Consider the following 15,632-nt stretch of genomic DNA (forward strand, 5'->3'; position numbering starts at 1 on the left):
TGTCATATCATCGTTGATTCTTCAAATGAACTTGCTGATGCGGTTGATGTTTCTCCTTCTTGGTGTGTTTCACCTTTAAGCACATATAGATTTGCAGCAAATTTTTCCGCTTTCATCACTACAAGCGCTCCTTTGAATATTTTCATGACTCCACCATGAGTCTTATATGAACATCCATTATCATCTAATTATCCCAAAGACAATAGATTCTTCCTCAAGTCTTTTACATGTCGTACCTCTTGGATGGTGCATATCGTGTCATCATACATTTTTATTTTGATGGACCCAATACCAATAACATCCAAAGCATGATCGTCTCCCATGAACACAGATCCTCTTGAGATAGGATTATATTGATGGAACCATTCTCTCTGGGAAGTCATGTGTCATGTTGCTCCTGTGTCCATGATCCAGACATCAGCGAAACATTTTCTGCCTTTGTTATTTGATATTGCCTCACTACATAAAATATCGCCATCATCTGAGGTACATGCAACATTCCCTTGAGCATTTGATGGCTCAGGGTGTTCACTCTTCTTTTTGAACCGACAATCTTTCTTGAAGTGCCCTTTCTTACCACAGTTGTAGCACTTGATATTCTTCTTACTTCTTGATTGAGATCTGCCATGATTATGACTCCTACTAAGGCCACGTTCCGTTGGTCTTTCTCTCACCATCATCAAGGCTTCAGCTTGTTGCGAACTTACTTGTCTGTCTTCCTTATTTTTGCGCTAATTTTTTTTTTCTAAGACAGCGGCTGCAATTTCATCGAAAACTAAACTGTCTATATTGTTCGTCAGGTTGATGATGAGTTGATCATACGAGTCAGGCAGACTTTGAAGTAGAAGTTCCGCACGTTCAGTCTCCTCTATTTTGCAACCCATTATTGTAAATTGCGAAAACAGAGTATTCAAAGTATTGATGTGTTCAGTTACTAACATGGATTCTGCCATTTGAAGAGTATACAATCTTCTTTTTAAGAAGATTTTATTATAAAAGAATATTTTATTATGCAAAGACTTGCCCTCATACAACCTTGTAAGAGTATCTCATATTTCCTTCGCCGTCCGCTTTTCAGCCACACTAGACAATACTTGATCAGCTAGTGCCAAGTGTAGATCAGCAACTGCATTGCTGTCTATGTCGTTCCACTTGCTGTCATCAGCAAAGTCTGTGAGCCTGCCTTCAATTGCAGCTAAGCAATTGTTATTTCTCAATATCGCTTTTATTTTCATTTTCCACAATGAGAAATTAATCCCACTGAATTTCTCAACGTCAAACTTTGTTGTACTCAACATTGTTATTTGCTTCACACCTTTCTAGATCATTTCTGAATATTTTACGAATAATCGTGACAAAATGTACCGTCACCGAAATTTACTATTTATGTGAATAGTACTTTTCACCAAATTTTACTATTCACAAAAAGTTATTATTCATAAATAGTACCTTCGCATAAAATAGACAGAATAACCGAGGGCTCTAATACCACTGTTGGAGGGAGGAAGCACCACAACTAAAGTTTGATATGACAATTAATATGAAAATAAATTGGACACGAGAATTTTACGTGGAAACCCCTCTAACTGATAGAGGGGAAAAATCACGGGGTAGAAAGATCTCACTATTAAAATATGGAGTACACTGCTCTCAAATACAAGGAGAAAACAGCAATTAACACTTCTCTCTTGTAAAAGGAACAACTACTAAAAAGGACACTCAAGACTACAATATTTATCTTGGTGTATAAACTCTCTTTGTATTCTTACTCTCTCTTTTTAGAATGATTTAAATGAGGGCATTAGGCCCTCTATTTATAAGAGGAACAAAACGCGTAAAAGAAATTTTACGCGCTTTGTAAACGTGTTGCCAGCTATTTTTTCTGTCAAAAATTGCCAAAACGTGTTGGCAACTATTTTTCTGTCAAAAGTTTCTTTTGGCAACTTTGACTTTTCTTTCTTTTTCCATTTCTGTTGGCTTTTTCTAGCATTTTCTAGCAGTAAGGGCAATAAATTGAAAAACTCTCCTTAAATTAGAAAAATATTTTTCAAAACTTTCTCTAAAACTCACCACCCGAAATTGGTCCAGACGTGTAATTTGATGTCCGACCCCGACAAGACTCTTGAACCCAAATATTTTTCTATAAGATGATTCTTGAATCCAAACCAACACTCAAAGTTTGACCGCCCAAACTTGACTCAGGACCACTCATCTTATAGAAAAATATTTTTTAGAAAAATATGAAAATATTCTTCCACATACCAAACACACCAAAGAAAAAAAAAATTTGTTTTTCAGAAAATATTGAAAAGAGCGGACAAGGAATTCAAATATCCTTGTAAGAAAAAAATCTTAAGTACTTATTTCTTTACATGATAAAAAGCAACGGATAGTATGAATATTCATATTATCCATTGAATTTATCCATTTTTATCCATATCAAATATGGATTGAGTCGAATATTTTATCTATTTTCACTTGACTCATTTTTGAGCAATTCATATCCGACTCGACCGCATCGTTTGCGTCCCCTACTTAATACTATAATAAGTCAAAAGCATCTTCGTACATGCAAAACTTACTATGAAACATCTAAAATGTAAACTCGGGGAAAAGTTCTTTTTTATCTTTTTAAAAGAAGGAATAATTATTAGGAAAAACACGTTTTAATAAATAATTACTGATTTTAGCGATACTTTTTATTTATTACCATTTATAGCAATATATAGCAATATTATCATATAATTGTCATGTATTAAAAGTGAATTATGCATGCAATATAAATGTATTATAAGTGTTTTAAAATATATTATACTTGTTTGATAAGAAATTGACACAATGTATTATAAGTGTATTAAAGTATGTGATAAATATATTATTCATGAATAAAACTTGTATTATATGAGTTTTATAAATTATTCTCGCTAATATGTATTAAAATTGTATTAAAATTGTATTATAATTATATTATAAATGTTCAGTGAAAAAAAATATTATTGCTATAAATGATAAATATTTTCTTAATGTAGTACATTTATGTAAATTTCCATTAAAAGAACCCTAGGAAATTGTTAAAAATTGCTCTGAGGACTGCACAAAAAGATGGTACTCCCTTCGTCCGCTTTTACATATCCACTATAAAAATAGATGTTCACTTCTATTTATCTAATTTAAAAAATTAAGAAATAATGTGTCACTTAATTTCTAATATACCCTTACTATTAAATATATTTATTTCTCAATGCATTTATCAAAAAATAAAATTTATTATATTCAAAGAGTGATATAATAAAATTGTTATTTTATTTATTGCTCCTTAATGAATTTCCCAAGTCAATACCGGACAATTATAAATGGATGGAGGGGCAGCAAATTTTTCTCATTTTAGTTAGAAATCTAAAGCTATAAATGTAAGCTTCAAGTCATTACGAAAATAGTTTTCTTCTATGAGCCCGTTTGGATGGGCTTTAAGTTGGTCAAAACCAACTTAAAACCCCTTTTTAGCTTTTGGACGTGTTTGTCTAATGCTAACTTTAAGCCATAAAGTTCTTAAAGTCAGTCAAAATGAAAAGTTAGGATTTCTAACTTTTTTTTTAAGTGCTTAAAGCTATTTTGTTTGACCATAGAAATTACTTTTATATCCCTTATATTTTAACTAAATTTCCAAACTACCCTTTTTATTCTTTTAACCCTAAAATTCAAACATTTATTTTCAATATAAGCACTTTTATCCAAACACTCAACTGTTTATTTATAAAAATAACTTTCAGCACTTCAAAGTTCTAAAAGCACTTCATACATAAAAGTTACTTTTTTTAAGCTCATCCAAACGGACTCTATGTTATTTCCTAATATGTACTTCCTACTATAAATTGTTTGTTGTTTTCTTGAGGAACCAATAACTGAAGAGATGAATTCGGAAAATAGTTTTTCACGAATGGTTCATTTTGTTTTTAATGATACAAACTATAACCTATATATTATGAGAATGGAAACTTACTTAAAGGTCCTCAATCTTTAGAAAGTCGTGGAAGAGGATTATGAAGTTAATCCACTACCAAACAATTTACCATCACCCAAATCAAGAGTCACAAGAAAAAAAATCAAAAGTCCAAGGAAAAAATGACTTTGATTTCTATTGTTTCAACAATTATTTTCACAAGAATTGTCTCTAATATCGGCAAAAGAAATTTTGGATTATTTTAAGAAAGAATATATTGGAGATGAAAGAATATGAGGTATACAAGTATTGAATTTAATAACAGAATTCGAAATTGCAAAAAATGAAAGAGTATGAGACAATCAAAGAATACTCGGAATAGATTGTTTGACATTGTTAACAAGATAAGATTACTAGACATTAAATTTAAAAATTCAAAAATTGTTGAAATTATTTTGCAACGATGCCCGAAAAATATGAAGTATATATAATTACTTTGAAAAACACACAACATATGTCCAAGATTACCTTTGGTAGAGTGATTAAATTCTTTCCAAGCACAAGAGCAATGAAGACAAAATGGTATGGTAAAAAGCCTTAACAGTCAGGCTACAAAACTCAAAGCAAGGGTAATTTTTTGAAAATTACCCACATTGTCGACATTTGGCAGAATGAGTCATCCACCGAGCAAGAAGAAATACCAAAAAGTTTTAGCAATTAAGAGTTCCAACCAAGTGGAAAAGTGAATTTAGTTCACTACGAGTCCAAAGATGAATTTATAGATTTATTCTCAATGTGACTTTCAGTTATCAAGTGAGAAGATTCCAAGATAAATGACTAAAGTTTTGTAGATCCTAAAGCAAAGAGGAGCATTAATGTCGCTTTTAGGGCTATCTTTCAATTTAATATTTTAATTTGAATAAATATTTTCTAGTGTTTAAACCGTCTCTATACCATCACAATGTAAGGTAAGGGTATGTACACACTACCCTATAGCAAAGTGTTCTCATTTTAGTTAGTAATTTGAAACTATAAATGTAAGCTTCAAATCTTCCTGCAACATCTCTCCTTTCATCCTTTTCATTCTCCTATTGTTTGTTCTCCTAAAAAAATGGCATCGGGGTCATTTTCTTGAGGGATTCGTGACTGAAAAGATGGATTACGAAAATAGCTTTTTACAAATAACTCTCCTATTTTCAATGGTGAAAATTACAAACTATGGGCTGCGAGAATGAAAAATTACTTCAAGGCCCTTGATCTTTGGAAAGCCGTTGAATAAGATTATGAAGTTAATTGATACCAAACTCCCACCATGGCCCAAATCAAACATCACAATGAAAAGAAAACCGAGAAATACAAGGCAAAAAAAACTCTGTTTGCTGATATTTCAACCATTTTCACAAGAATTATATCTCTCATATCACCAAAAGAAATTTGAGATTATCTGAAGAATATGTTGGAGATGAAAGAGTATGAGGGATGCAGATATTAAATTTAATAACAGGATTCAAATTATAGAGAATGAAAGAATCCGAGACAATAAAAGAATACTCAGACAAATTTCTTGGCATAGTTAACATGGCAAGATTGTTAGGCATTGAATTTAAAGATTCAATTATTGTTGAAAAAATTCCTATAAGAGCGCCCGAAAGATATGAGGCAAATATAGTTACCTTGGAAAACACACAAGATCCGTCCAAGATTACCTTAGCAAAGTTGTTAAATTCTTTCCAAGCACAATAGCAAAAGATGCAAGATGGTATGATTAAAAGAGCCTTAGTAGTCATCCACATAATATTCAAAGCATGGGTAAATTTTGAAAAATTACCCACATTGTCATCATTGTGGCAAAATGGGTCATCCATCATTAAAATGTTGGAAGAGGCAAGACGTAAATTGCAGCAAGTGCAATCAACTTGGTCATGAAATAATGATTTGCAAAAAAACAAATCTCAAGACCATGAAGTAGAAGCATGTGTTGCCAATGAAGAAGAAGACCATCTTTTTGTTGCAACATGTCATTGTAAGGTTTCAACAAATTCTATAAGCGATTGCACTAATAGCACGACTTATGAAAAGTATTTGTTCAAAGCCTACCGAAATAGCCAAAGTTAGGATTTAAATTGGCTACCACATGAAAAGGAATTGCCTTCATCAAAACAAGTTTAGCTAATAAAACCACTTCAAATGTTCTTTAAGTACCTAATATTGATCCGAATTTGTTGAGTATCTATTAGTTGGATTAAAAGGATATCCTTGAAGGATAAGCATTGCTTCATCAATGGTGTTGCTGGAAAAGAAGTTCAAAAATTAAGATGAGAAGTAAAAAAAATTCATTTGATATGATCTTAAGATATTCTTGGAGAAGAGGCAAAAGATCAAAGATCAAAACGCTGAAAAAGGAAGATTATTCTCCAATTTTAAAAGCAGAAGCAAAATGTGAACCTGCTAGGCTAAAGGAGCTCTTAATGTTACAAGAAAAAAACTGAAGCAATAAAGGAGTTGTCAATGTTTCTGGAAAGCTAAGGGTAGTACCTACTGAACACTTAGTGAAGACAAATTTTGTCAATTAGCCACACAATGTTGACATGGAACAATGTGTGTAATACACCACTTTCTGACAAGCTAGAAGATTATTTATTTTTCAATCTTAAATCTCCTTCCTCCCCACCCCACAAAGGTAGGAATAAGATTTGCCTATAAGCTACCCTCCGCAAACCCTACTTGTGAATTACATTGGGCATGGAAGATCTAGAGGATAGCAAGAAGGTTCACCCATACCCCCTCGACAAAAAATTACACGGTATATATATATATATATATATGAGAGAGAGAGAGAGAGATATTTTGAACCTCTTGAACATAAGATTAAAGATTTGCTTGGTGGTTGAAAGAGTTTAAAATTCACTTTGAGGTTCTAGGTTCAAATCTCAAACACTACATTTTTATTTTTCGAACCCTCTTAATGAAAATTCTAAATCCATCGACACTAGATATGTTGTGTAATCTCCTTCCTCCTCTTTGCTGCCACAATCTACACCACCATAGTCATTGCTTCGCCACCTCCCCAGGCACCATGCTTCCCCTCCACCGTGCAAACCACCCAAAACAAGGCTTTTGGAGATGAGCCTAAAGTTGAGTGCTCCAAGAATAAAAGCATCAATTGAATAAGAGAACCCAACTCCAATAGGCTCTCCAAGTATAACATACTTGCCTTTGCAATATTTCAAGATAGCAAATCATTTTCTACTCTTCTCATAACTATGCATTTCTAAAGAAAAACCATGGCAAAATTTCTTGAATAAAATGGTATTGAGGTATGTTCATTTCCAGCAAGAACTTGTCCTTGTATTCTAAATGGCCCATATATAGAAAATTTGACCACCTTTACCTCTCCCCTCCCTCTCATATCCGATCGAAAAAGGTGTAATTTTCGGTGCACCTATAGGGATCACGCAACCTCTATCACTTCTGATGAAAGCTTAACCCTCTGAGTGACTAGACTCACCTTTTACTATAGAGTTGGTACTCCATTCCGATAGATTCAGTCACCACCATAAATCGATCCACCTCCCGTCCTTCTTCCTCTTTATTCTCCATAGAGGCCACCACCTCCTCATCCTCCTCAAACAACCATCACAACCGTCGCCTCCTCAAGTTCGACCATTGCCTCTACCCCACCCTATCTTCCTTACAACCACCTCTTTTTACTCTATTTTTGAATTATTATTTTTCTTGTGGAAAATCTATTCTTCATTTTACACATCTCTTCATATTTTTTGGCTTAGATTTTTTTTTTTTTGATTGGTGTTATTTAGAAGCCACCATCCTAAGGGGAGAAAATCTATTATCTCGCCTAGCTACTTGTGTAGTAGCCACGAACAAGAGAGATACAATATTCAAGTTGTTGAATAATTTAGGATAGAAAACCAACCATAGGAGAGAGGCTCAATAAGATAAGTTAAGTCGGTAAACTATAGCGATCACTCATTGGTCTTCACCTCAAGTGATTTCTTCAATGAGTCCAAGTCAGTCTTCATGGATGAGAAATCAAGAGGGTCGAGATTATAGTATAGACACAAAATAAAAGTTCAAAACATTACTTGGATGAGAAATCTATAAATCATAGTAGTTCAACAACCTCTTTAACTAACATCCAATACAATTTCACTTCAAGGTACGACCAAAAAAAGAAAAAATGGAAAGAGCTCAGCTCGATTGGCCTTCCTACACTGCCGAATCTTTTCTCTTCTCTGAACTCTATAATAGTATTTGTAGGTGCACCTGTGTTTTTTGGTACGCTCTATTCCAAGTGATATGCCACACCCTTGGGTGCTCTCCTTCGTGATCATTTTTATCATGCACTCCCAGCCACTTTGTTGCACTAGCTTCATATTTCCACCAAAACACAGCACTCCCAGCCACTTTGTTGCACTAGCTTCATATTTCCACCAAAACACAGCTTCTCTTCCCATCCTCATTTTCCCTTGTTGTAATATAAGATGCATCACTAGTCCAAGTTGTGCCCTTGCTACAACTTGTCCCTCCCATCATGCCCCTTCCCAACAACTCCCTCCTTTCCAACCTTTCCACGTCTAAGCTTCAGCCATTCCAAACCTTGCTTTATTTTCTCAATAAGTCATTCTCACAAAAGCAAACACCATCTTTTAATATGGGTCTTCATTTATGTTTACAAATTTACAATATCAAAGAACTGAAAGACCCCTACATCTAATGACATCAGAGAGTTTGTATTAGGTAAAGGGTCAAATGTTCTTTTTATAAAATAAATGGCAATAAATACTACTGCAAAAATTATGAAACCATATGCAAGAAGCATCCATAAATCACAAAAAGCACGTTCTACTTCAATATACGAACCAATCACAAACAATGAACAATACCAAATTTAGTGTAGCATATAAATTTGAATGTGAACTACATCTAATTATCTCATAATGGCATATGTAGAGTTCACCAACATTATATTCTAGAGAACAGCCCTAGGATCTTTAATACTTTTTAACTTCTTTTCATTACAAGTAAAGTCTAAGTATACCATACCTTTATTTGCACTTCTCTTTTAAATTTCTTTATGTAGCCTCAAAAGCATCCATATTGTGCCCCTTTCAATACCACAACTATCAAAACTGTGGCAACCATGTGTTCCGTGCATCAACAATGACAACAATAACAAATATATCCACATGAACCATATCCAACTAAATTAGTGCTTCATAGCTCAAAACAAAAGGAGCACAATTAATATGAACGGACATGAGGGTCAAGCGACAGATCACAGCACTAACCGCTAAATTCATCAACTTAAAACTTTTCATCAGAGAGCACATTTCTAGCAGAAACAGCTAATAAAGACTAGAATCAGGATCACAACCAACTACAAGTCATCAACAACAAAGCAAAACTGTACAGCAGGCTACCCAAATGAATTTGATCACCCATTCTCCAGCAGTCAGTAGTTTACCACTTACAAAAGTTGGAACAACTAGGATATTACCCCAAGTAGTACTCTACATTCTATTTACAAAAAGCTGAAACATAACCAACCTGAGTGCATTGCTCAAGCTTAGCTGATCATTTCAGCAGCTTCTCCAATTTTATTTACATGTTCTTTTACCACTTTGAGCATGGGGCACATCCTAGTTGAATGCCATGAATTACCTGTAATCAGAAAGTTCAAATCATGTTCAATCTGCCAAGATAACTTGTATCATATTCAATCTACTGACATAGAACCATCCATCTCATATTAGAACCAGCCGTTAGACGAGATGGGGTTAGGAAGATACAACTGCTACTTAATTTAGGTGTTTTTCTCTTCCTAAACCATTTTTGATATAGAATAGTAGAATAGATTAAAACTTGCATGCAAAACAAAACCAGAAAAAAACATCTACTACTTTTTTTCTCTCTGGAAAAACATTATATTGCTTTATAGGCTAAAAGAGATGGATTCAGCCACAGTGAGTAATAACTGAAGTTGATAGCTGTGAAATTAATCATGGAATGTCAAAATTGAATAAATAAATTCAATGTTTCCAATTTTTAGGAAGAATCTTTTACAAGGTTTGACTGTCCCATAACAGCCTAAGTCAGTAAATCAGTAAAATTACAGTGAAAATCTGAGTCAAACAACGAGTATTCTGTGTATTGGTCAACATGGTAAAGGACAAATAGCTAACTCTTTTGCTCATTGGACACACCATTCTCAACTCTTCCATCAAATCCATGATAAGGAACTTCAACCATCGGTCTTGGAACAGAGCGCCCAGCAAAATCTTCAGGAAAGCATTCAAAGTTCGGGCCGAAGTTGAACTTCACAATGCAATTAGGTTGGTCAGGAAGTGTATACATTGAAGCAGCAGGATAGTAGCGACCACCATAAAGATCCTTGAAAGCAACACCTTGACAAACACCATTTTTGAAGAAAGATATCTCACTTCCTGCTCAGACAAAATACAAGATTTTGTACACAGCTTAATGAAGTTGACAATTTGAGAATACAAGAAAAATAATTTACCATACACAACGAAACAGGGTTACTGAATTTCTCAAAAATGATTTCCCAAGAGATGCCTTTGCAGACATCTTTTGGAAAGTCAATCATGTTACCCAGCATTTTGGTATCGAGAATATGTAGTGAAATAGAGTTTGAATATTGCACTAAAGGAGATCCTACTCATTGAGATGGTCAGCACACACATATATACAAAGGACATAGTAACAGTAATACAATACATGTAATATAAACTTGCTACAACAAATCCAGCATAACGACTAGAACTTTCACCTTTTTGATAGATAAGTGAAAGACAAGAACATAATCCTTGCTCATAATAATTAATGAAGCAAGTAAGCAACCCATACTATCTAAGAATTAAACTAGAACATTCACAAATGTTCTTTTTTTTGGGTAACATTCAAAAATGTTACAGAGATATTGCTGCCAATACCACCATCATCAAAAATACCAAGTGTTTGCTCTTTGATGCTGACACAAAGGAGATGAGACTCATGAGACCCCCTTCATCACTTTTGTGGTATAATGGTGTGGTTCTTCTCAAACTCTAGGTTAATAAGTTTAGTAGAGTCTTCGCATAATTCTATTAACCTTTAACTAGGGATGAGCATGATATGGTATATATCGAATTACCATACCATTCCGAAATTTTTGATACCGTGGTTTTGGTATTATGGTATTTGATATGGTATATGGTATATAGTAAACGTTTTAAATATTTGGTATTCAGTACGGTATATAGTCGGAATTTGGGGAAAGATAGAGAGTTCTCTAGGCTCTCCTGATCAAATTGAGAGTTCGCTTTGCCAGTCCATGAATATGCCGCACCCAGCAGTTTGAGAAGGTTAGTGACGGGAACTTAGCTATCTTTTGGTCAGGTTTTCCGAGGTTGGTTCCTCTACTAGAATAGGTCCCGAACGCCTCACTTCTCTTACTTTAGGTGCTTATCTTCAATTAGAAGATGGTCACCGACCCTGAGCAAGATCGGTTCAGTAGGTGAATAAGTAAACAATTGGATTGGTTCAATTGATCAGGAACAGGAGTCCCATTCATTCATTTATGGGAGCGACTCTCTGTTCCCATTCTCCACCGGGTCATCAAACCCTGGCTTTCTACCCTAAACATTGGGTATCTTCTTCTAGCCACTTAGGGGCAAGTGAGAGCCTTGGTATTTAGAAATAACATACTGAAATACCGAATATCATACCAAAGTGTATAGTTACATAAACAACACACATATATATATTATTAAAATACTAACAAATATGCAACCTAGTATTAGTATAAACTAAATGTTTAGAAGTAGAAATTTTGACTGTTATATTTTGATTGAAATGTATTTTAAATGTAATTGATTAACAAAATGAATTATTTGTACTTTCTATTGAATATATATTTCTACATGTGTAATGTATTAGTATGATACAATTGAAGACCTAATACTCTATTACACGAGTATATATTAGTCAAAGTTAGACAAGCTATGGTAATCGATTTACCATACCACAAAATACTGAGACCAAACTTCAAAATACCAAACCATACCGATTAAATTGGTATGGTAATGGTATAACAGTTTTAAAAACTGAATACCGAAATTACTAACCCGAAGTTTCAAATACCGTACAGTACCATACCATATCATGCCCACCCCTACCTTTAACACTAGCAAATTTGGACCAAGAAGATGGTGATTCATCTTCACTCTCAACAAGTTAATCCTTTGACCAGACTCCTCTAGAAACCCCATTAAAACTAGTAGATACATGAAGAAGATATAACAATTAAAAGATCTAAAGGTGATCAGATTGAGACACAAGGTAATAAGACTTCTATATTACCTTGTTTCCTTATCAATCTAAGGGGGTTCAAAATTTGAAGAAGTAAATATACGAACTAGCCAAAGGAGTTTGACATCTACTATATATACATCAAAAATAACTTTAACCATGTATAAATAGTATAATTTTTCACCGAAAATGACTGCAAGTTGGCTCCACCCCCTCCTATGGACCTTGTAGCTCTTTTTGCCTTGCGCTTTCAAAGATGTTGGGCTTATGGCAGCAAGGAAAAACACTTCAGGAGTGCATCAAGTAATAGAAGTTGCTTGATTTCAAATATTAGAACTCTTAGCTTATCCTCCCCAAAGGTAAGCTTTCCAAGCAACTTACTTGTACAATTGTGTTATGAATCCTCGAGATATAGCAACTTCCAGCTGAGGACTGATCATGTTCAAGATGAATCTTCCTTCCCGTGTATACTTTTTCCCTGTATTTGCCTTTAATCTGTCACTTACAACTATCGTTCTCTAATTTCAACCAGTCTACACTTGACGCATACTGAAACTAAGGTCTAAAGTAAATGTTTAGACAATATAAAGTTGGTCACTATAGTTCTTCATCCCTAAACAGCTTATCCACAAATCAAGCCAGATTGAAGAATACAGGAAAGAAATTTGAATTCTTACACAGAGATTTGTTGTCATTTGAGTTGGTCACTATTTCTCCTCTTATATTACATAAGTTAGCCTAATGTAATTCTTTTTTTGATGATGAAAAGGGAAACTCGCAGCCGCTACCCGTTGGATGTGCACAGGGCAAAACCTCCGCTCCTATGCAATAACTCGCAAACCATACAAGAGAGGTAGCCCGCACTAGGCAAGCCCAGTGCGACGAGCTCAACCCAGAAGGCAAATCCCTTGCTTTCGCAGCAAGGAGTTTTGAACTTGAGACCTCCAACATGGAAGTTCCAAACCCAAACCACTGGGCCACCCCGAAGGATTAGCCTAATGTAATTCTTAATTAGATGTCTTTCGAGTTTAAAACACTAGTTCTGGCAGCAACCTGCATAAAACTAAACCATTTCCAAAACGCGTCAACTTTTCTTATTCATTAGCGATCAGCTTTAGAAACAACAGCAATCTAATAGTACCAACGCATCAGATCCACATGTATACCTATGTTATCCAAATTAACTCTTATTTAGATCATCTTCAAGTTTTAATATCATTTCAAGTAGCACTCGGCATAAAAATTGAATCTTTATAAAAACAACAGCAGGAAAATTTGAATAAAGTGGAGCACTTGAGCTAGTTGTTAGTGACATACCAGGAATTATTTTAGGAGGATCTTCTTTAGGATCAGCTGCACACATATATCTCTGTCCCTTATACCAAACAAGCCGAGGTGGTTTGGGGGCATATCGAGCACCTTCAGGCAAATTAATATAAAAGCCAATGACATCACCTTCTCCATACCCTTCTTCCCCGTATTTCTCCCTTAATGCTTTATGAATCTTGCTACCATCAATATCTCTATACCCAAAACTATTCCCATCATATCCAACAGGGGCTTGCAAATCCCCTTTATCTGTTGACCACCCAAGTCGTGTATGCCCTGTGTCACCTAACTTCACTACCTTAATCTCGAAATACCATGCTCCTTCTAACACCCCTCTTGTTGCTCTCACCATTCTGTAACCTTTTGTACTTCCTGCAGTTAATCTATCTTCACTTACATCAACTTTTTCTGCTTTGTATACCTTTGATAGACAGATTTCCATATCTGGGCCATCATCATTTTTGTCTGGAAACCTTGGAATTGGTATGATGTAAACTTTGTCTTCTGCTTCTTGTGCTGGAACGGCTCCGTTTTTCTTGCCGTTGCTTTTTTGGTTACTGTTGTTGTTCTTGTTCTTCTTCTTCCCTTTTCTCGAACTGGATTTCGTCCAGAGGTTGTTGTTGTTGTTTTTCTTCTTCGATTTGGATTTTGCCTTCTTGCTGCTAGACGACGCCATTCCCTTAGCTGCTGTTGTAGGTGTCGACAAGGATAATTTCGTCATATCACCTTGTTTTTCCTCCTCCTCTTCTTCTTCTTCCTCTACTTTTGGTGTTGTTAGGGTTAAACTGGATAGTGGCTTATGCTTCTTCGGTGGTGGTTCTTCTGCTTCTTCCCCTTCTTCCTCCTCCTCCTCCTCCTCATCATCATCATCGTTTTCTTCGTCGTCGTCTTCTTCCACTTTGGTGGATTGCAGGGGACTTTTCGGGTCGGCAGATGGTAAATCGGATTCTGTTTGTGGAGTATCCACACTACCGTTTTCTGCGACTAACGGTAGAGCTTCATCTGTGGTCGGCGGAGCCTCGGCGGCGGAAGACGGAGTGGGGTCGGCGGTAATTTCCTCTTCTTCATCGTCTTGGTAAGTAGCCATGAGATTCTCCATTGTTAGGATTTGAGAGGAATGAGGCGGAATGTGAATGGGCCTTATTAAATATATAGTATATAGCGGGAAAAAAGGCCCATAATGGAGAGATTTCTCATGGATTATAGCCCAAACTTAAACAGAAACATACTTAAATACACATCTTATATATCTATATTTATTATTATTTTCTATCATTTATAAAAATATCCAAAATTTCTCTTTTATTCTTTTCCTCTCCAACTATCTGATACATCCTATTACTCCTTCACAATTATCCTAATTTCAAGCCATCAGGAAAACGGTTTCATTTTTTTAATTTCACTCCATCTTCTTCTCAAATTCAAATTTCTAAAAAAGGTAATATAATTTCTCCATTCTCATTCAACTTCAATTTCATCTTTTCTTCACTATAATTTCTTCTTCGATTTTATTTTTAGAACTTTCTTAGTTTTCATCGACATTACTTGATACATTTGGATTCCGGTCCATCTTTTAGTATTGGTCTTACTCAGTTAAACCAACATTAAGGAGTACTCATTTCTCCTGGCTCTGATTCATCTTGGGAAGGTTACAATGAGATTAGATTCAAACATCGTAACGATCCCGTAGTTATGGATAAATTACGTGCAAAATTGAAGTCCAAATCTCTAGTGCAACAAGCACCCCAAGAAGCAGAGAAAAAAATTGAAGGTGTTACAACATGCCCTAATTTTTCAAAGGTATGAGTTCTTCTATTATGTATTGTTATTTTTCTTTTTAAATATTGATTTTTCGAATACATTTCAATGTATCATTCTTAAAGTCCGCAATGATACATTTAGTCTTTTTATATGGGATAAATGTATCAGATATCTTATTTTTGTATCTATTAATGTTGATACACACTTCATATGATGATACATAAGGTTTTGATATGGATTTTGTTATTATGTTCCTAATACATAAAATATA

General features: G+C 34.7%; 1 protein-coding gene across 3 annotated transcripts in view; it reads right to left on the minus strand.

Moving 5' to 3' along the window:
• The window catches only part of LOC129902233 (protein TRAUCO), a 31,450-nt gene extending 16,718 nt beyond the window's left edge, over positions 1-14,732 (minus strand). Inside the window, exons 1-4 of one of the 3 annotated variants that reach the window (XM_055977352.1) lie at positions 13,589-14,732; positions 10,165-10,404; positions 9,509-9,622; positions 8,614-8,671 (exon numbers count right to left, since the gene is read on the minus strand). In XM_055977352.1, the coding sequence (XP_055833327.1) occupies positions 9,528-9,622; positions 10,165-10,404; positions 13,589-14,699 (1,446 nt within the window). In that variant the 5' untranslated portion in view covers positions 14,700-14,732 and the 3' untranslated portion in view covers positions 8,614-8,671; positions 9,509-9,527. Of the gene's footprint in view, positions 1-8,613; positions 8,672-9,245; positions 9,623-10,164; positions 10,405-13,588 lie in introns of those variants that run through there. The other 2 variants (XM_055977351.1, XM_055977350.1) reach the window with 2 other exon arrangements.
• Positions 14,733-15,632: the final 900 nt, after the last annotated feature.

Source organism: Solanum dulcamara, chromosome 9 (genome assembly GCF_947179165.1).
Source record: "Solanum dulcamara chromosome 9, daSolDulc1.2, whole genome shotgun sequence".
Classification (NCBI taxonomy): Eukaryota; Viridiplantae; Streptophyta; class Magnoliopsida; order Solanales; family Solanaceae; genus Solanum; species Solanum dulcamara.